Genomic DNA, 21631 nt, shown 5'->3' on the forward strand with positions numbered 1-21631 from the left:
GAATTTCGTAGGATTTTTAAAAGCTCGTATGTTGCTTGCACGGTGTTCTTTAATTGAAAGATCTTAATCTAACGGTGTTCTTCTTCTAATACAATATATTTATACTTCTTAATTTAAATGCATTTGCAATAGTACGTATAATATTCTTTTTCGTAAAAGATAGAGATCTTATATACTATAAAATACATAAACTTCCTCGCATGAGATATAATAATATATCTCTATATTAGGTACTGTAAAATACTAGAATATATTAAAAGACTTATACTATCGAAATCATAACATCGGTAATAGTGAGATCGATTCGACGACTACACGTGTTTTCTATTAATACTATAAATATATCGGAATACATAAATATATTTTAACATGTATTATATTTGCAACTTTTATGGTAAAAAAACGATATAAAAACACTCTACATTGTTTAAACTATTAAATTGTTCTAAAAGTAATTATATTATGTTATATTATTACATAATATATATTACTATCGTGGCGTGCATGGCTTTCGGTAAAAAATAGATTTCGTATACCGATGTTTATAACGATAAAAATTAACATAAAAAAGTATAAAATATGTGTATCGATATGTACAATGCAATATTAATACGATAACATTATCGTGGACGGATGAAACGTTTAGCCAAGTCTTATAACATTAACCTCAGTTTTCTATGTGCAATGTTTTTTAATATCTGAAAATAATCATATTAAAAAACATCTTGCATATATATGAACACATATTGTTTAAAAACCTATATTTTTGATTTTAGACATCTTTTAGACATTAGAAGTTAGCTTTTCTTCAAAAAAATAAATGAAGTAGCTGCAGGTAGAAAAATAATACTTCAAAAAAGGATATCACACAGCTGTTTGTGGGACACCTTGAACTAAATGTGTTTTGCTTTTACTTTTAGGTAATGAGGACTGGCTTATAGCTTTGCTTAATCTAGGTTGTCCATTTGGTGAACTGGTAACAAATCCTTCCGAACGCATATCTTTCAGCGAGATATTGGAATTACTTCTTAGCGATGGAGTAGAACTAAATTTACGATTATGCGACAATCGTTCTTGAAGCTTTGATTCATTTTGCCGCGGTATCCTAGATCTGACAGGTGGTGTGTCACGATACTCGTGGATGTTCTCCTTCGAAGTACGAGTCATATTCTCGATTCCCTCCGAAGGTTCGTCGTCTCGCACCATGAGGATGTCTCCGCTGTAGTAATGGTCAGATTGTCTGGACACAAGAATACAAGAAAAGACAGTAAAAGAATTTACTACTGCTAAACGTGATTATCTAATAATAATAATTAAAAAATAAAAAAGTTAATTCTACATAGTAGTATCACCAAAAATTGTGATTTTCCTGTCTAATTAACTTGTTTCTTTTTGTTAATAAATTCAAGAAGTTCCTTGTCCATATTTAAAGCTGTGCAATGAAATATGTACACTGTTGCATGTAAAAACTATCTTAATTACCTGCGTATAATCTGGCAGCCTTTGTTTTGCTGCATGAATTACAAGTAAAGGTAAGATTAATGAAAAATATGTTTAAAGGTTGTGTTAATTATATTCCCTTGTATAAACTTCGTATGCAATTTCTATAGCGTTTATGAAGCCAGAACCATCACCCTCGTGCATTACGCGGTTAAATGATGTGGTCATATGGGGTTGGTTCTGTTTACCTTTTCTTACCTTTTGGCATTGCGCCAAAGCATACAGCATACTACGGAAAGCACGATTAACAGTAGACATGCAGTGGAAACAGACCAAAAGGCAATTTGTAGAGGTTCTTTTGGCTCCCACCAATACTATAATAATAAACATAAATAAATAGAATATTTATACTAAGAATATTTTATAAAATTATTTAATAATATTTTATGAAAGGGGGTACATAGTGTTCTTACTTCAGTAACTGGAGGATATGTAGGTACCAAACGACCAATAACCGTTGGTAAATACATAGACCAGAAGGCACTTTCAGTTTGTCGGTAATTCAATAAAATTGAGCTATTGTAAGTAGTATTAATGTTCAAATACCGTAATTGTCCAGGCTTAGCAACATCAAAATGCAAACCCAAAATTTGCGATGGTGTTGGATTTCTAAAAAAAGGAAGACATATGTATTACGCAGACACAAGGTACATTATAAATAATATTATAGTAATAATATATATATACATTATAAATAATATTATAATAATAATATATATACATTATAAATAATATAAGCACAAAATAAAGTTATAAAATTATAGACTTACCCATATGTTGCAAAATTTGCATATGCTTTCATGAAAAAGTGACTCATATTGCGATCGTTGTCTGTCCACATGTCACGCTTCAACTTCCATTTTTGAGGAAAGAATTCTGAAAAGATAGTAACTTGACAATTATATTGTTAATGAAAAACTCTGCATTATTGTACTCTTACCAACATCCATGAAAGGTGCCCCTGTTAGCCAAAGAAGTTCTGTGTTGTGAGAAACACTTCGCCACTGTGGTAATGTTAATGCTTCTACAGTTGTGTTTAGCACATACAAATATGTAGGTACACGTTTTTCTATCAAAGCTTTTGCTATTTTATCAAAAGGAGCAACATAGTGAAAATCAGTCAAGAGCTGAAAATTTAACAAATTTAACATATAATTAAAAAGTCAAATTATATACACATCGCGTACAACTTACATTAATATACTGATCGCGAATATGGGTAATATTAGTCGGATCTGGCCAATATGTGTACATGTATTTTATAGCTTCATAGACTCCTTGAGAATTTAGTGTGTAGTTGTATTGGAGAACAAGTTCCCAAATTTTCTGATCGAATGATTCCGCATCTATAATATATTGATTCTTGGCTAATGTAGCATTGTTATCTAGGAAGAATAAAATGTTTATTAATTCGTAAAAATTTATAAGATTACAAAGATTTCAAATTACATACATATAAGGAATGCTGCTTCCTGAGTAGTTACACCAGCCATATATGCTAAGTTATCTGTAAACTTATGACTTTTTATGCTTTCTTCAGGTGTTTCCACAAAGAAGCGCCAATCTGTTTCTCTCCAATCTTCATACCAATTGTCACTTGGTACTGTGAAATTAGTATCCAATACAGGAGCCCAAGGAAACATTCCAATGTGTTGCTTCAATTCAGAATTACCAAGTTCAAAAAAGGATCTGCCATTCTTCAAACACTGCACCAATCTCCAGCTGCTTTCTATGCTACAGCCTAGTGATTCTGCATATACTTTAGATGTATTCTGTGCCCTGTACTTATCTGCTATGACAGCCCAATCTGCCAATGCAGAACCTGATTGAGCTATTACTTTTGATACCATATCTCTGGTTTTAGGTGCAACCATTAATAATCCAGCACTTGCTGCTCCAGCACCAGGTCCAAAAAGAGTTATTGCATCAGGATTACCATTAAAAGCTCTGATATTATCATACACCCACCTCAATGCCATAGCTTGATCCAAAATTCCATAATTTCCAGGGCTATTCTCATCTCCTGTACTTAGAAATCCTAGAGCTCCTAGTCGATAGTTAATAGAAACTACTACTACATCATAAAATGCAGCCAACATGTGAGCTGGAAACAAATTGCTTGCTCCATGAGTAAATTCTCCACCATGAATATAGAACATTACTGGGTATAGCTTAGCTAAACCAGAGTTAATATATGGTGTAAAAATATTCAAATATAAACAGTCTTCATCCACATCACGGATTCCTTTAGTAGCACCAGTATATGCACTGGGCTGAGGACAAGCTGGCCCCCAATCAACAGCTTGTAGTAATTGCCAACCTTTATGAGTTTTGGGTGGTTTAAATCGACCTTCCTTTATAGGTGGCATAGCATAAGGAATGCCAAGGAATACATTAACATGCTTTGTAACCCTCTCAACTGGTAAACTCCAGGGCCTATGCCTTGCTTGTGGATCATCATATAAATAAACTTTAAATCCTTGCACTTGTCCATAAGTTGTGGTCACAGTAACATCTATAGGTAGATTTTTAGAATCAGACCTCTTTCTTCCTTGAAGATCTTCTCGCCAACCACCCAATATACCAGGTAAAGGGAGTCTTGAAGTTGTATGCTTAAAAAATGACAATCGTTTTGTAATTATAATCTTTTACCAAATTTATTTATTAATATAATTGAATGTATCATTAAATTGAATGTATCATCACGTGTCATTACTTTTTAAAAGATATCACGCAATTTTTCTAGTAAAAAAAAAAATAGTAGGGGAATTGTATTACTTGTATTATTTTACCTCGTAAAGGTACCGACTATCTGGTGCTCTGGTGGGTCCTCTGTAAACAGAGTCCCAGTAACTAGGACGATACCCATACCTTCTATCTTTGTAAACATAAGTGTCGGTTCGGTGATCTGGTCCGTTTTGAGGTACATATACCCCATCGCGACTGTAATACCGACTACCCGGGGGTATTTGTTCCTGACACAACACCGTAATTGCGAGGAAGCACAGATAAAAACAAACGCGTCCGATCAACGAGTATAAAGTATATGCGGCCATCTTGCCCGCATGCGTGTTGGTGTTTCACCAGGAACAGACAGGTGTGGTCTGTCAGTGTGTATACACACGTGACACTTCTACAGGCACGCAGTAATGCGAGGAACTCGGTCTTTCAGGAAACTCTTGATGAAGCGGAGAAAAGCGAAAGCCGCGATGAAAGTAAAATCTCACCAGCGTTTATATTTTCTTCGAAAACATGCATGGAGAAAGGAAACCACCTCTGAAACTAATTAGAAACAAATTTTTGATTACAAAAAAGAAAGGTTAAATGATCGGGATGTGGTAATTATTACACACGTGTACTACTTACGAAATCGAAAGACTGACACGCGCGTGAGCCAACACCCTGTAGCCTGTCACGTTCGAAAGCGATCGTTTCTCCCGCTCCTAATACTACCAAACATCGAAATCCATTTTTTGCATCTTGTAACAACGATACTGATACGTTATCATTCACCTTAAACACTTTTCTTCTCGTAGATTTATGTTAACTTCTACTAACTTATGTTAACTTATGTTAACTTCTAACTAATTTTTTTGTTTTGAATATGTTTATGGATGTATGTACTATCGAACCATAAATATAAAATGATATCATAGAATGAAACCTTATGAAAATAATCGGCGAAATTAATCAAAATCAAGTTCACTGATAAGATTGAATTGCAGTTGCGTGATACATAATAGCGAATTTGGGTATGTTTCGAAAATATTATTTGCAACACGAATGCTACTCGGAGTTACATCCAAAGTCTACTGAACGGTAATGTTACTCTCGCGTGCAAATACGTGCTGCAATCGACTGCCCACGCGCTAATAAATACTTACTTGTTATATACTGAAATTATCGAGCAGTATGATCTACGATCCCTGTGATCGTCCAAGTATGCCGTCGCGTGAACGAATGAGTTGTACTCGTACTCGTACTCATACTCATACTCATACTACATGTACATATACAGTTCAGTCATACTGGCTCGTGCGAGGAATACGCTTATCTTCCGGCGATTTTACCTGAAATATGATAGATTACAACAGTGATACTCATTGCGAACGTTACTTCATATTAATTTTTTGTCATTTTCTAAATATCAGAATATAGTTAATTATTAAACAACTTAATAAGCTTACTAAAAAATTTCCTAATATAAATTATAAATATAACATTTTCCGCCTCAATGTAGTTCCTGGATACCTTTAATTGAAACTGACTGTCAAGTGAAACCAGATCATCGCTGAGTACCATTGAAATTGATAACATACCGAGGCATGAATAATGGGATAATCAACAATTCCCCCCTCGATTCCACCGTTGCTCTCGTCGTTGAATAATCTCTCTATCGATTACAATCGCCTCGAGCTGGTCTTCGTTATTTTGTTACTTTTGTTGCTTTTGTTGCACTTTTCATAGTCCATTAAGAACTGAAATTTATATAATCAGCATGTAGATCACATATACCTAAAAAGATACTCTGATTGAATATACAGCTACAACGTGATACAGATTGCGAGATATGTTCATGATTTACCCGGAGCTGGATGGGAGATATTAGTTCCCGCGGAAATAATCGATAAATAACACTAATGTAAAGATTATGTAATAATCTTAATATTTTCTATAATAATCTAATAATTGTATTAATATAAAGATTTGTATTTGTAAGATTAGGAACATACATCGCTCGAGCAATTGCTTCGTCTATAGACAGAGATGCGACAAAGTAAAAGCTTTTTATCTGTCGCTCTCTTTGTCACCCCCTTCACGTGAGTTCTCCAATTTACGGCAATTGCTGGATTTATTACCCATTCCCCGGTCTACTTTACTTACATGCTTGTACAGTCTCAGTAAAGAACTGGCGTGGCTTAATTACGCTGGTTCGTTCTCGGCTATCCTCTTGGAATCGTCACGCTTGACACGACGGGGTCGACTTCTGAGAACAAAAGTGAACGTGAAATAGAAGTCAGTCGCGAATTGCAAAGTAAGAAAAGTTTGTTATATAAAATATATTTTGAGTTTTTGTTCCAATATTTCATGAATAATTTCTTGACATAGGAAAGTGTATTCTTGAAGTTCAAGATGATGAGATATCCTACAGACTAAAGATATAAGATTATGATATTTTAAGATGTTTAGTTTGGTATGTTTTACGAGATATTCAAGTTTGAAGAGTTTGCGGTGAATGCAAATTTATTGGACACAACATTCAGTCCATCCTGGACCGGCGTCCGTATAAAGTTGATTTAAATGGACGTTATTATAATCGTTGTTTGCGTCCCGTCGTGCATACATCCCTTTTTGTGGGAACTTTGGTATTAAAATAGTCTTTGAACTTGTGGGAATAAGACATTCTCTCTGGTAAATGTAATTATTCTTTTTAATGTTCATTGTCGTTCTACGTACATGTTAATAGTTCATTCATGCTTGTAAAATTAAATATTGCTCCAATTAAAGTATACTTCTGTCTTTCAGGAATATACGAACTTAACAAATACATATCTTACAAAACTTTGACTGAAAAATAAAAATTTACATTTTATGAAAAGAATATAATTAACTTTTTATCAAGTAACATGTTTCTAATAGAAAAGCTGGAATAGAACATTGGAATACTCTATTTTTTATTTTTATTTCTTAGGTGATAATACTCTGTTCTTCGTGTTTTCTAATAATTTTCTATTATTATGTTATCCTAATAAAATTATGTTTTTGAACCATTTCATGTAATTTCGCCAGCATACTGTTAACGGGATTCTGTGTAGTTAGTTGCATAGTATTGGAGGGTTAAATATGAAACCTGAACGGAACCCAATCCTCTGGGAGTACTACAATTACTCTTCAAATACTATCTTGACCACATCCTGTCTTAACACTTCGATTTTACCTTGAACACCCTCCCTCTATCATTTCGTACTTTTTTGGGACAAGCTGCGCGTGGTTGCCTCCCGATTTCCTCGGGTTCAGGCACAGATGCACTGGCGGTGGTCGAAGAGTGGGGGCGGTGCGATGGTGGAGGCACTCGCACAGTCTGGGGCCCACTTGTTCGCCGATCGTCTTGTCACTCGAAAGCGCGTTGCCATTCCGGCAACATCGGCTTCACTGTTGTCCCTCGTTCGATCTCGTGCTCTTCCATTGTATCGGTACTTCGTAATTTTCCCGCGAACCCCATTCAAATCGTATTGAACACTCGACATCACGTGAAAGTGTGGAATAAGTGACTCCGTACACATAGGTGCATCCTAAAAGTGATAGAGTAGGAAGAATGCTTTAAAAAGAACTCAAAAAACTACCATACATTATTTTACATTGCTTCTTTGCAAAATTTAATAAACATTAAGTAGAGAAAATGACCACGGAAACGTTTTCAAGAGAGTTAGACGGTCACATCGTGACCTTGCTTACGAGGATTTCTTCCCTGAAGGAAAATAACATGGAACTAACAGAGAAGAAAGCGCCTATGTCGATAGAGGCTCGCAGTTTGGAACTTTGGAGAGCAGTAGCTGTAGAGTGTTTCGCTACCTTTCTCTTCAGTCTCGTTGTATCCGGCGCAGCCGCGTCCTCCGCAGTTTCCGGAAGCGGACTCTCTGTCTTAGCTACCGCTGTAGCATCCGGTTTTGCGATTTCGGCGATCTGCTTCATCTTTGGTCATATCAGTGGTAAGTCTTTTGCGTTATATGATATTCATACATTTTCGAAGATTACCTGTAATTTTGTACATTTCTAGTCATTTATATATTTAATTTTGATAGTACCACATTTTCAAAATAATATATCCAATAAATTTGTTACTTTAACATCTCTTTCATTTGTAAAACAATTTTTGGGATATGGGCGATATTAAACCGGAGGCAGAAACTTTTGTCATCCACACTGTCACGTCATTTGTACTCGGTCCTCATGGTTTCATTCTCGATTGGCTCATTAACCGATTATAGTGGCCGATAGAAACACAGCACACCACGCGTACAGCAGAACGTGTACGAGAGAGTGCCCTAAATGGCATATAATATAGTATTTCAGGCTTACATCTTGTGTAATCTGTTTCATTATCGTTCGTCTTGTCATCTAAATAAAACATATTCGTGTCCCTTCCAAGAATATGCTTTGATTTTAATTTAAGTCTTATCTAAATCTTTTTATTATTAGCAATTTTGATATAGATATATTATTTTGTATAATTTCTGTTTTGATATATATAGAACATATAAAATATAAGTTCCGCTTATCTTGTATAAAAAAATATATGTTAAACTTATAATAAAACTCGTAATAAAATGTCTGTCATGCAGGTGGCCACGTGAATCCAGCAGTCTCACTATCTTTCGCTTTGTGTCGACGAATCTCCTTACTCCGAGCTGCTCTGTACATTGCCGCACAGTGTGGAGGCGGTATAGCCGGAGCTGCGATGCTGTATGGGTGAGTGATTGCTTTAAAAACTCGCAAGACCAATAAACAGCTTCCAACCCTTTGCATTCTTGTTATGATATCATTATCATGTAGTAGTTAAAACAAATGTAGTTAATAAGTTTTTCAACTTCTATAATATATAGTTCAGAAGTCTATAAATTTTGACACTTTGAGTGAAAAGGGTTGAACGCAGTATTTTTTTCAAAGCAAAAACTTCCTTCGAGTGTCTATGTACACACACGAAAGCAGCAGGGTGTAGAAAAAATCGGAGATACGGAGCCCCAAGAGGGCAGCTGCTAGATATGGAATCCGAGAAGGCCGCGTAGTCGAGCCCCGGAAGCTTTCCCTTCCCTTCAAGATGTCTTAACCATTTTTAAAAGCCCTCTGAAATCAACGGTATCACCGTCATACACCTTTTACGTAAATAATAAACACATCCGTTTCTTAAAATCTTTACCAAGATTTAAATTGTTTAACGTAGGCAGCAGAAATGTAAGAAGGTATATAGAGCGTTCTCGATAACCTACCTTAGATAAGTCGATCGTGGTTGATTAGTAACGCATATACATACATTTCTGCGTAATCTTCATATGCTAACATGCAATATAAATAACTATGTTTTTCCTGTGAATCTCTTTGATATCTAGCTGAATCCTTGAGAAGCCTTCCTACTATATGTGCTGTTTTTCGAGTACGTGTGCCTTGAACAGAGCATAAAATTGCCCGCTGGATCTGAAACGATTCAAAGTTACAGCTTAGAAACTTCTACTTACTTACTTCAATTGGAATTATGTATAAAAATGATGTACAAGAGGAGTTACTGAAAATGTACAAATTAAAATATATAAATATAAGCTACATGTTTCATAGCAAATCATTTTCAAGTATTTAAAATATTGTATTGCGTTACTTTTGTGTCACTCTGTAGAATGCTTTATATCTCTTTACGTGGCTGCTGGCTATTAACTATATAATTGTAAGAACTGGCTGATTTATACTTGTACTTTAAAATAAGTACTCACGAGTCGTTATTATATGTTCATCGATATTCACGTCTCTATTATTAACCTATAAAGCCCGCGTGGATAGTCTATAATTCAACGGGGCAGCAAGTTTTCGCGAGCAGGCGATGATCAGGAGCGCGTGAGCACGCTGCTATAATATTTTTTTTCTCTCTGGTTGGATGGAGAGAAGAAAGAGATTGGCCGTGTGCAACTTGGTGCACGTGCCTCGATTTTGCCCGTGGTTAAAGGATCTCGCGTCGCAAGAGGGCGAGAAAAAAATGAAGATGGGGACGACGAACTTCCAAGGTACCATCACTTATGTCAAATCTCTTCTTCGACCGTTATCGTAGAGAGAAAGAGAACAGATACTACGATAAAAAATGTAGTTCAGACATGGATCATTATTTCTCTTTCTTCTCGTTTCTTGAAAACAATTGCTTTCCCTTTTGTTGAGAATCACCATGGGTTATCCAAGACAATTCTAAATTCACCGAAGCGTAGAAATGATACTTTAAAGTGTACGCTTTTTCTCAAGAAATTATAGATATAGATGTCTCCTATGTGTATCTCCACGATATATGATGTAGTATCAAAGAGTACAAGTTTCATTGCAATGATCCATGAACTTCATATAAGATAAACATCATCAAACTTTTCTTTGCAACACCAAGTAATTATTAAGGCAAACATCTAATCCTCAAAACTTCAATAGATTATTATAACATATTCGACCGCTTCGAAACCATAATTCAGACTATTTAATTATACTCGGTTATTCAGCGTGTATCGGTGAAAAAATTGCAAAGAGAAGAACGAAGGGAGACGAGGAAGAGACAGGAGGAGAGTGGGAGAGGCAGAAAGAGGCACGCGTAATTGGCAGGGCTAGATGGAGAAGCTTCTTCGAAGGTAAGCACCTGCCTCGTTCCGTGTACGCTGCGGCAGGCCACCGCCTCGCAGCTGCCGCAGATGTTCCATGGACCAAAAAAGATCGTGCGGAAAAAGGATCGACCAGGCACCAGAGACGAGGATAATGAATACCTATACGCGCCGAGGTGGGACAAGTTTCACAACGCAATCGCCCCTCATTGAAGGAGGACACGCTGCGATCCGGAGCCAGAGCAGATGTTTTCTGCGTTCTCGAGGATCATTGTCCTCCCTTTCTCCTTTTATCATCGTCTTCTTCGCTTTCTTCTTTCTTATACTTTTTCTTTCTGTCATTCCTTTACTTCGTCGTTGTCTCTTCGGAATGTCGTCTTTGATATATCTAAAAAGATGAAATCGTAAAGAATTATAGAAAGGAATACATAGTACGAAGATGAATGAAGATGCAATTAATGATATGATAACTGGTAATGATGTAAAAAGATAACTGGGGATTGTTCATTCTGCGATCAGAAATTACAGGTTGGCACAGGTTGCATGGAAGTTGCAGACCCCTGATGTTGTTCCATGAGAGCCATAGAATAGAAGAGTGCCCCTGTATAATAACTTACTGAACACCCTCGTGAACACCATCGATACTCTGTGGTCGGGGAAAGGTAAGAACACCCCGTACGATTCACCGCAGATACGCCCTGAACATCATTATCCATCCGTTAAGGTTTTCTGCGTGTTGAAAAAATTACGACGTTTTTCCTTAGTGACTGTTTCAAAATTAAATATCTATGAGAAAGAAATAACCATGATTATTGAACCTTGAAAACTAAGATGGTATAAATTAGATTTAAAATTTGTGTTTTAAATAATTCTTCGTAAAAAATTCCTTATATGGATTGAACGAAATGTTACGTAGTATGAAATTGTGGATGAACACGGATACTTCTGACGATTCCATACGACAGATCTGTCATCCGCGGTGGCATCACCCTTAGACCACCATATGACCGCACAAAGAGATAACAAGTACGCGATATGTACCGAAATAATAATCGAACAATACTCTAGTTAACCAGTCGGGTTCGTCATCCCTTCCAGAAATGTCTCTGGGGAGTACGTCCATCCCAATGAGAAAAAAGGAGAGCCAAAGGAAAAAGAGGCGGCAGCGGGAGAGATGAAGAAAGAAATAACACGATTCTTGCATCTGTTGCGACTGGGTCAATCGATGCCGTATGTGTGTGTATATGGCGTTTGTAAAACACGTATCCTTACGTTCATAGAGGGTTGGCAGCTCCCAGTACGATACTTCCCTGAAATATAAATAAAAAATGAAATGGACGGGCAGCCGAGCAGATAAATCGTAAACCGAACTGACACGACCCAGAGATTATGGGAGAATCGCGAGTCTAACTATCCGGAAAGGATTTAGTATCGTTTCATCAACACGTTACAAGATTCTCCCATTATCCTCATATATACTTTTTCCACAGTACAGATACGTAAAGAAAAAGATCCATGACATATCTTCATAAAAAATTAATTGTAAGCTTTAAACTTCAGGGAAGGATATGAAGATTTATAATAAATTACCATATCGCACATATTTTTTTAAAGTAACGCTACTGAAACAAGATTTTTAGGAAAAATGAGAAACTGTTTATAATATTAACAAAAAAAAAAAAAAATAAATTCTAGAAAACAATGGTTAAATATTATTTTTGTAATTTTTCATTCTTTGCCCTTGATATCCTGCTGTGATGATTTTGATGTTCTTTTAACACAGGGCATTTGAAACACATGTGCGATATAATTTATAAAGTCAAATAATTATTACAAGAGGCCATATCCAATTATCTTTTTATTTGTGAAACAAAAGGAGTAGTCCAAGCACGTCGACCGAGATTTTTCTAAGGAGAAAAATTCTAAAGGGAGATGGACGCGGTGGTATAAAACTATTTGTCAAGGGAGTTTGCCACCACTGGACTGGGGAACAGCTGTGAGGAAGCAGGTGTGTGTTGTGACGTCAAGCAAGACACACGCAGACGCGTGGCGAGCCGGATGTCCAGCGAAGAAACAGCCCCGTCGCACATTTCCTGTTCTCCAAAGCTATCTATGATACCCAGCCACGTTCAGTCTCAAAATTCGGAGCAATTAATTCTTGTCGCGTCGCTCTATGACCACATTCGAAACTGCAATGTGATTAATTGAATTGAAATCTATTTTAATGAAAGATACAATAAAATAAGATGAAAAATAAAGAATAAATCGCTCGACTTCGAGCGTCGTATTTTTAAAGAATTGACGTACATACAAAGAAAATACGTCACGGTTGAGAAATATCATTCATCGAATGAAGGCGGTCTTCCAAAGGGAGAGATTTACAGTCGACAAGTAATATCCAAGCTTTTTCAAAAGCCTTCGATATTGGGTTCTTAAGCTGTGATTTCGAGAACCTTCTTCAATACTTCCAGCCAACTTAGGATCTCCCTTCAAATTTTCTTTGAAGATAATTCGTCGACCAATCAAATATATATCTATGCGCCATTAATTGTCAAAGATACACTCGTGCTTGAATATTATAAATTAAAGATACTTTAATTTTTTATCTAATCAGTGTAATTAACGAAAATTTTGTTTTCAATATATGTATAGATTGTTCGCGATATATTTTTAATCTAGCTATCAGAGATTTTGCGTTTCATGTAGCTAGTGCTTTTTTGATATCCATATGCATGGGGAGAAACTGTTGTCGAGTCGAAAATGTAGCGTGAAAGCCAGGTGGGTCAGGTAGAACCGTTTCAATAGGAATGTTTTACCTGCTTGGAACACCTTTTACCGAGGACACAAAGCGGCCCGCCTAAACGATCTCCGCGATATTCTAGCTTTTACAACTTTGACTCATATGCGACGGTTATTCCTCCGTGGAAATGTTATTCCAGTCGTCGACGGTGTCCTGTGACAAGTAGGCGACGCAAGAACATACCTCTTCGTTAGTAAAAATAAATTCGGAGCGGCTGATGATGAGGAAAAAAGCAAGGAACATGTGACGGTCTTTCACGCACCTCTTAAAATCTCTGACTCTCAGCTAAAAGCGCACGATGTCGCCCCCTAAACTAAATATTTGAGCGTATTGCATGCTGGGAAAGTTTACGCCTTGTGTTCCTTGTAGTGGTTTCATGAAGAGTTGGTGAAGGTGATAAGAAGCTGAGATCCTTAGTGTTTAAACTTCTGTGAGAAACTCGATATAAATTGCTTTTGGTATTTTATGAGGATTAATTTTCGGGATTGAGGATTTCTTCTGTTCTGTTATTGTGTTTATTGTGTTATGTTATTGATTTATTCTATTCTGTGCATTTTTTATTCTTCTGTATTGTATAATTCTCTTCTAGTTAATAGTCCATTACTTTGTTGTTATACGATGTAACTTAAACAGCTTTCAACTTTTCCTAAAAATGTGTTATAATATATCGTTTTATTCTCTTTTGGAGAAAGATTAAAAATATGATTACCTTGGAGTTTAAGAAATCAAATAGCCTTGAAAGGATTGATACCTATGTGTCGATCTTCTATGTGCAGGAGGAAAGAACTAGCAAGGCGAGAAGGCTCTAACTTAGGGTAGGATGAACGAAGCAGGATGCTAACAGATGGTCACAACCACGTGTTCGTTCTTAAGAATCGTTCCGTTCCATGATCGTAGGTTGTGAGATTAGATGCATGCGCAGCCAGCCTGTTGGCCCTGCATGAAATCCATTTCTTAACGTGAGTTCGTGAATAATCATGATTTCTTTCCCAACTAAAAAGATAACTTAAAAACTGTTTCTTCAAACACTTTAGAATATAGCTTTTATTGCAAATACAATAAAATTTAGATTTTGCAGAATGTTAATACAACTCACATTGCAAATTCATATGAAATTCGAATTAAAAATTATACAACCTTAATTAGAGTTACAAATTTTGTACTTGAAAACATTCTAAGCAATATCTTGGTACAACAAATTTTTTTTTTAAAATCAAAATGATGATACTATAAATATCGAAAGCTTTTTAACGACTAACTAAGCTTTTCCAAAGCTTCGGAAGACGAAACAACTATTGTTATCTTATATCCCTTCGAAACGCGTGTACATACCGAATTCGACATATTTGAAGAGGTAAAGACGGAAAACATCTGCCGCTGTTTCGTATCCTTCGGTCGAAAGAGAATCATTTATGGGCTCTAGCTCCTTTGTGATTGCGACTTTACGCTATGGATATTCGAAAGGACCACTGACGATTCCTTTTATGCAACATGTGGCTGGCACGTGTTTCCCTGTAGAAAGGCACGGTCCACGATTTATATAGGATTCTATAAAGGAGGAGGATCCGCAACGATCTTCCAGGCCAGCTGCCACGGTTTCTTTCTCTCTCGTATCTTAACAGGTCAATAAGATTCTTTTAGAACTTATTGTTAGACATCGCCGCCATGAATCTGCCAGGGTATAATCGCCCTAGTGAATCGATTGTATATAGGTACGTGAAATTTTCTCCATTGTTAATTATCTTTGGTGTTCTTACACTTGTGGCTAAAAGAACATATTTACATGCAATTAATTTCATTTGATTAAACAAATTTTAAAAATTGTAATAAGAAAACTTTCACACAGATTAGACACTTAAATTTAAGGAGGAAATATTTTTTATAACATTTTAAAGTAGATGATTAAATATCGTGGCTTTCTAATTATACATAACTGAATCTGTTTATAAAGGAATAATTTGGAGTATAGAGTTTTCTAATTGATAAAAGTTTTTCTCAATGAATGAATTCTAATTTTGCATTAAAGATTGAAACGTAAACTTTGATGAACGAACGTAGGATAAAAGTAAGAAAAACGCGGTCAGCAGCGTTTATTGTGTCGCAATGGATCCTCGTGGGTGTACGCACTTCCTGGCCCCTTTTTCACATGTTTCCCATTCACGACGAGGAGGATAGAAATCTGAGGGTCGATCTGTTTTGTCCTTTCAAAGAATTCCTGTGCTTTGTCGCCTTGGATTTCTATAGTCGATGATGTTCGTGCAGGAAACTGCACTGTTCTCAAGAAAAATGTCTGGAATTAATCGTCTCATCTCCTCGCTGATTTTTTAAAAAGAAGGTGACAGGAAACTGGCCCGGATACCGTAAAGAATGAAAGAAATATTACCCGTATTCAGGCTACCTTCGAATAAATATGCTAAAAATACTTGCTTCTCTATACACCATAAAATTTCTGAATGCAATTCCATCAGGCGTAACATTCGATACAGTTTGTCCCATAAGGGAAGACTGGTCAAGCTTCTTGCAAAACTTCCCACAATCGACCGCCCTACATCGGTAGTTCACCGTGAACCTAATTTTCTGGTTTAACCACAACCACTGGAGCACCTGAACTTTCCCATAGGGCAAGACTTTAGAATGGAATCACTGTAGATCTCGCCTGGGCTTTAACACGTATCACACACATGTGACGGTTTTCCTGGTCAAAAAAGGGGGCCAGGAAAGGGGCCGCTAACGACTAGAGTACGTAGCTTACATACGTATATATCCTAACCACTCTACAGAGGGGAGTTCTGGTGGGTGGAAGATATCAATAGCTCGTTAAACACGACAGAGGTCTAGTGAAAGTGATACACACCCCTTCTGGCTCTGAATTGAAATTTATTTTAAACGTTGTAGCCCTCGCTGGATCCTTGAGGGTCTTTCTGGGGTTCAGTTACCCCCATGCGAATATAGGGTACAGGTTGCACGCGGTCTCTCGAGTCAAGTGCATGTAGGATTAAACGACGAAACGAGTCGTGGCTGAATGACCGTATCTTCTCGAGCGGAAAACGTGAGAAAAAGACCGTCAGCTATGGGAACATTCCTTGTAAAACTCTTCTAAGAAATATCGAATGACGGTGGACCAAAAAAGTATCGTGGAGTGTGAAAAAAGAGAGATCAGTTTTAAACGATAATCATAAGGGAAGGGTATATGATGGAAAATGAAGGATTTACTGGTTTTCTAAGTATTAGTTCTAATGTAAGGTTCAAGTAGGATTGCTTGAAATATTTTCAGGCTATACTTGTAGCTTTTTGTTACGAAAAGGCTTTTAGAGTAGAGAAAATGGAGGCTAGTCCGCGCTCTCGCAGCAAAGAGTAGGTGCAAAGAGTGTTCCCTTTCTGTCTAGGGTCAAAATAGGTCTCTTAAAGGGGATTAAAATGGAACGAAGTCCCTTCGGCCTCTTTAAACGCGTTTTAAATATTAAAGTATATTCTAAAAGCGATTACTTACGATTACATAAAAAATAATATCATATCATGATATTAAAAAAAAAACTCACAGAATATTATCTTCCCACGCTAGCTTCAGCATAAAAGGTTGCTATGACCAATGTGACTATTGTCTACTAAAGGAAAAAGATCGATCAAAAATCCGCTTATCACTCTGGCTGCCCTAAAAGGGATGCGAGATCTCATTTTTTCCTTGTTTCCACCCTCAACCACAGACGATACATTTAATCCCAATTGTGCGGTCATGATCTGCATTTCTGATTTCATCAATTCGCTCTCTTGTGACACGATCACGAGGCCTCTCGACATAAAGAGGCTGAATAGAGCAAGAAAAAGAAAGAAAGGGAGCTCCTATCTGCATCACACTCTAAACAGGGGAGAATTTTCGCCGATACACGTGATGATAAATTTCAGAGGGACAGGGATTCAGTGCATTTAGCGGTAAGATTAAATCCATTTCTCCCTCAGAATTGCATCATACTCTGCACTTCGAAAGGCGCCTACATATAGAGGTTCATCTTTTTAATTTTTTGTTAATATTGATCTCGTGTATCAATTACTTTGAACTTGATTGTTTCTATTAATCCACTCAAGATAAATGACATGCGTCTGAAAATAAATTAATGTTAATATTATATAACGTGCTAAAACATATTTATAAAAGACTTCGCATTAACATTCAGCAAGCAACATTCCTAATGACTTTCAAATATTAAAATCCTAAATTCCATTATTTTGTAATTTTTCTTTTTATCAGATAAATTGTTGAGTATTTTATTTTTGAAACATCAAGTATAAAATATAAGATTTTAATTTTATCAATGGGCAGTGATTATAAATCGAGATTCACCAATATGAAATTCTTATTGATGTCCAATACCATTCTGGTCACTGTACAAAACAAAAAAGGTCGTGCGTCTGTAGCCCCGTGTGATTGTACGAACTGAGAAAATTAACGAGATTATATGCAAAAGAAACACGTCGATAGGGAGGGGGAGGGGCGATGAATGAAGCCCATAGGCTCGACGATGCACCGACTAATATAAACATTACACCACTGGGACTGACTTGCTGCAGGGGGCTTTTATGCCGGGTGTCGCTGTTACAGTAACCTTCAATAGGAAAATCATTGTATATTACACTATGATGCGTCATACGCAGGAATTATTTTGAAAAACTGATCGATAATTTTTACGCTTTTCTATTATAACCTAAGTTTATTTAATTCTTCTTACCTACATAATGCATTCAATAATTAAGTAACTCAATTTTATTTGTTATAGAGTGACTACACCTTCCAATACGCAGACCTTAACTTCCGTAGGTCGTCTCGGAGGGCCTATCGAGAGGCTCTTGGTAGAATTAGCACTTTCTGTGCTGATTGTCCTATCTCATTTTACCTCAGAATGCTCAAAAATACTGCCAATGTCAGTTTCTTCGAAACCAGCTGGCGTATTAGCTGCAGCTTACACGGCAGCCACTTTGGTTTCGGTAAGTATATACTACTTTCGGTCCAAGCTTCGATTGAAGCACAAAGTTCTCCTTGATGAAAGAGAAAAATATCGTGTTAGTATGAGAACGTCTAAGAAAGTAGTCCTTTTTTTCCTTGTTTTACCTTCCGTTGTACGCATTCTTTTCCGTAACCGGTCTATCCAAAGCGGCTCTCGATTCCTTTCGAATCAGCCTCACGTTCGTGTCTTTAAACAGCACCTGCAGTTTAGCAGAGAAGGAAATGTCGGATAGGGAGGACTAAGAAAGAAAGAAAGAAAGAAAAGAGAAAAAAGAATTCAATCTCTCGGTTCCACCTGCTTCGAAACACATGTACAATATACTCCAAACAGAAAAATACGTTTTACCGTGCTTCGTACAAGAAAATAGGAACGTAAGAAATGCACGTTTGTTAACTTGCGCATTCGGTATCACTTCCGTCCCGCACACAGTTTAAAAAATATAAAACAAACATGAATAACAATTATACAAATAAAAAAAACATAGATGAATAAATCACTACTAAATTATAACAAATATTTTTAATTATATTTCAGAGTCCATTCTTAAATCCCGCACGCGCACTTGGACCAGCATTCGTCACCAATCGTTGGGACAACCATTGGGTGTACTGGGTAGGTCCAATGTCCGGAAGCGCAGTGGCAGCCCTTCTTCACGAGTATGTTCTAAATCCCAAACGATCTAGAGACCCACGGGATATGGACGACGGTGACAATTCGTCAATGAGATCCGACGAGGACACCTACGACGATCTGGACAAACCAACGGGTCCCAAATTCCCCAGCGCCTATGCAACCTATCGTCCAGTTGCTGGAGCATCTTCCTCGATCTACAGTACGCCTCCGACAGCCTTAGAACGTGTCGAATCCATTTACGGGGGAACCAAATCGCTCTACTGTAAATCCCCACCCTTAACCAGGGCAAATTTAAATCGTTCACAAAGTGTATACGCTAAATCGACTTCCGGAACCCGAGACGGCCTAATGATCCCCAAACCGGGTCCTCTAGCCCCCGCACAAAGCCTATACCCGATTAGAATAGGTCAAACAGGTTCAAATTCAGGAAGAGACAGTCAACAGCAAAATGGATCAAATGGTCAGAATCAAAATTCTCAAAATCATAACAGTACCAACCAAAATATGCAGAATCAACTGCAACAGTGCACGCAGAGCATTTATGGAATCAGAGGAATTTCCACAAGTCTCAGTACGAGGGAGAATGGTATCTATGGTGTATCTACGGGGTCCAGCATATATGGCCGAGCTCCAGCTCCTCCTCCGAGTAGTCAGAATTCTCAACAGTCAGGTCCAAATGTCCAATCATCCACTCAAAATCATCATCAGCCACAACAACAACAGCAGCAGCAGCAACAACAACAGCAGCATCAGAATGGAACGATATCCACTTGCTCTGATAACGCAGCAAACTCTAGAAGACCGGAAAGCATGTACGGGCATATTTCTAGACGCAGTGACGATTCTGCGTATGGCAGTTATCAAGGTTCGACGCGAGGCAATTACGGAAAGGTACCTGGACCTCCTGGATCAACGGGTCCCCCTAACGGACCACCTGGTCCTCCTCAGTACCGCGAACAAGGAAGACCCAGTCCAGCTGGGCCATTGCAACAGAACCAGCAAAATAATTTTCAAAGAAATTCGCCAAATCCTCAATATTGACTATAAATTTCATGGATTTGGTGATCATTTTTTATAAGACTGCTACATGATTGGCTGAATGATTATTAGCAGCTTCGGAAAGACGTGTAGTGATTGTCAAAAGAATGGAGAAGTTTGTTGGACAATAAAAATTATATAGGACCATTGAATAGGACTGAATGTCATTCGAAATTAAAGTTGAAGGTTTCGTTGAGGAAAAAAGATATTGTAGTGCCATTTTGTAGCGTGATGATGATAGCAGGAGAATATAGAGGAATGGAATACCCTAGAAAATAATACTGATATTGATAATGGTTAGATTACAATGTCCCATAGACTCTGGAAGGAATAATAATGTTTACCGTATTTCCCTAGAAATGGATTTAGTGTTGATATTTTTCAGTGACAATTGTAAAGATCTTTTCATCGAGATTCGTCGTGATGAATTGAATGAACTGAAGAAGCTATTTCATTGTTTCCCACCATGGGACATATAGGCCTTTCACTTTCTCCGACGTCGGGCATTATTAGATTAATTTTTTAATTAACTGTCACAATCTATCAAGGTATTGATCGTTGTACGGCTATCTGGAAGACATTCGAAAGCAATAAACTTTGATTTTTGAATGGTTAATTATCAAACTCCTAACTTTTGAATCAATCGATAAAGCAAACTGGTTAGAATTTTAATCAGTGTTTTGTCACACAAGACTGATCTCACAAATACTTTTTTATATATGACATTTATAGAAAGAAAAAGAAGAGTTTATTATATATCGAAGATCAAATTTGAGAATTTTTGCTGCATCTGCTCTGTTTCGTATAAATCGATGTGATCGATTTTCGGTCTAACAAAGTGAGAAAAACTTTATACTATTTAAACATCATACAATGTATGTATTAAGATACTATATTTTAAGAAATAAAGTCAATATGGTATAAAGTAATTTAATGTAATGGATGAAAGTATGAGCATTTATGAATTAATATTTGAAGAACGTAAAGAACGATAGAATTCGAGGAACAGTCTTTTATAGTCTTTTGTATATATTGAATTTTATATTTATTATTCTTATTATAGATTATAGGACTAGTAGGATTATTGTTACCTTCATATATGTACGTACCTAGCAAAAAGATTCGACAATAAACATCTCTAAAACAACGAATTATTTGCTTATTTTTTGCTACAATTACAGAAAATAAATCAAAACACATACATATGTTAAATATTCTAACAAACAATTTTCTTCGTCATTTTTTGCCAATATCCTCGTTAATTCGTAACTGCTTCAAAAGCGATATTAAGAAAAGCGACATCTATTGAAGGAAATTAA

The 21631-nt window shown here is 36.7% G+C and overlaps 2 protein-coding genes across 5 annotated transcripts; one reads left to right on the plus strand and one right to left on the minus strand.

Annotated features, from left to right (window-relative positions):
* Nucleotides 1-69: 69 nt before the first annotated feature.
* On the minus strand, nucleotides 70-4563 carry LOC122572848 (cholinesterase). 3 transcript variants are annotated; one of them, XM_043738399.1, is made up of 9 exons: nucleotides 4293-4563; nucleotides 2954-4112; nucleotides 2695-2885; nucleotides 2441-2627; nucleotides 2271-2376; nucleotides 1914-2109; nucleotides 1699-1814; nucleotides 1483-1511; nucleotides 1025-1240 (listed from the first exon to the last, which is right to left on the minus strand). In XM_043738399.1, exons 1-9 carry the CDS (start codon nucleotides 4554-4556, stop codon nucleotides 1164-1166), a joined length of 2325 nt encoding a protein of 774 aa, XP_043594334.1. In that variant the 5' UTR covers nucleotides 4557-4563; the 3' UTR covers nucleotides 1025-1163. The 3 variants fall into 3 exon arrangements, with proteins under 3 accessions (XP_043594333.1, XP_043594334.1, XP_043594335.1); XM_043738398.1 differs by lacking the exon at nucleotides 1483-1511 and having other exon boundaries at nucleotides 70-1240; XM_043738400.1 differs by lacking the exon at nucleotides 1483-1511 and having other exon boundaries at nucleotides 1104-1240; nucleotides 1689-1814.
* Nucleotides 4564-6257: 1694 nt separating this feature from the next.
* LOC122572850 (neurogenic protein big brain) lies at nucleotides 6258-21463 on the plus strand. 2 transcript variants are annotated; one of them, XM_043738409.1, is made up of 5 exons: nucleotides 6258-6535; nucleotides 7976-8210; nucleotides 8844-8970; nucleotides 18414-18621; nucleotides 19176-21463. In XM_043738409.1, exons 2-5 carry the CDS (start codon nucleotides 7985-7987, stop codon nucleotides 20313-20315), a joined length of 1701 nt encoding a protein of 566 aa, XP_043594344.1. In that variant the 5' UTR covers nucleotides 6258-6535; nucleotides 7976-7984; the 3' UTR covers nucleotides 20316-21463. The 2 variants fall into 2 exon arrangements, with proteins under 2 accessions (XP_043594344.1, XP_043594343.1); XM_043738408.1 differs by lacking the exon at nucleotides 6258-6535 and having other exon boundaries at nucleotides 7887-8210.
* Nucleotides 21464-21631: the final 168 nt, after the last annotated feature.

The sequence above is a fragment of the Bombus pyrosoma genome, linkage group LG11 (assembly GCF_014825855.1).
Source record: "Bombus pyrosoma isolate SC7728 linkage group LG11, ASM1482585v1, whole genome shotgun sequence".
NCBI lineage: Eukaryota > Metazoa > Arthropoda > Insecta > Hymenoptera > Apidae > Bombus > Bombus pyrosoma.

Excerpts from the sequence above, each read along its gene's own strand:
- LOC122572848 (XM_043738398.1), bottom strand. The coding sequence starts at position 4,556 with ATGGCCGCATATACTTTATACTCGTTGATCGGACGCGTTTGTTTTTAT. Across the intron at positions 2,110-2,270 it reads GCAAATTTTGCAACATATGG|AAATCCAACACCATCGCAAA; the intron begins GTAAGTCTATAA and ends TCCTTTTTTTAG. Across the intron at positions 1,241-1,698 it reads CTTTGGCGCAATGCCAAAAG|ACAATCTGACCATTACTACA; the intron begins GTAAGAAAAGGT and ends TCTTGTGTCCAG.
- LOC122572850 (XM_043738408.1), top strand. The coding sequence starts at position 7,901 with ATGACCACGGAAACGTTTTCAAGAGAGTTAGACGGTCACATCGTGACC. Across the intron at positions 8,211-8,843 it reads CATCTTTGGTCATATCAGTG|GTGGCCACGTGAATCCAGCA; the intron begins GTAAGTCTTTTG and ends TCTGTCATGCAG. Across the intron at positions 18,622-19,175 it reads CGGCAGCCACTTTGGTTTCG|AGTCCATTCTTAAATCCCGC; the intron begins GTAAGTATATAC and ends ATTATATTTCAG.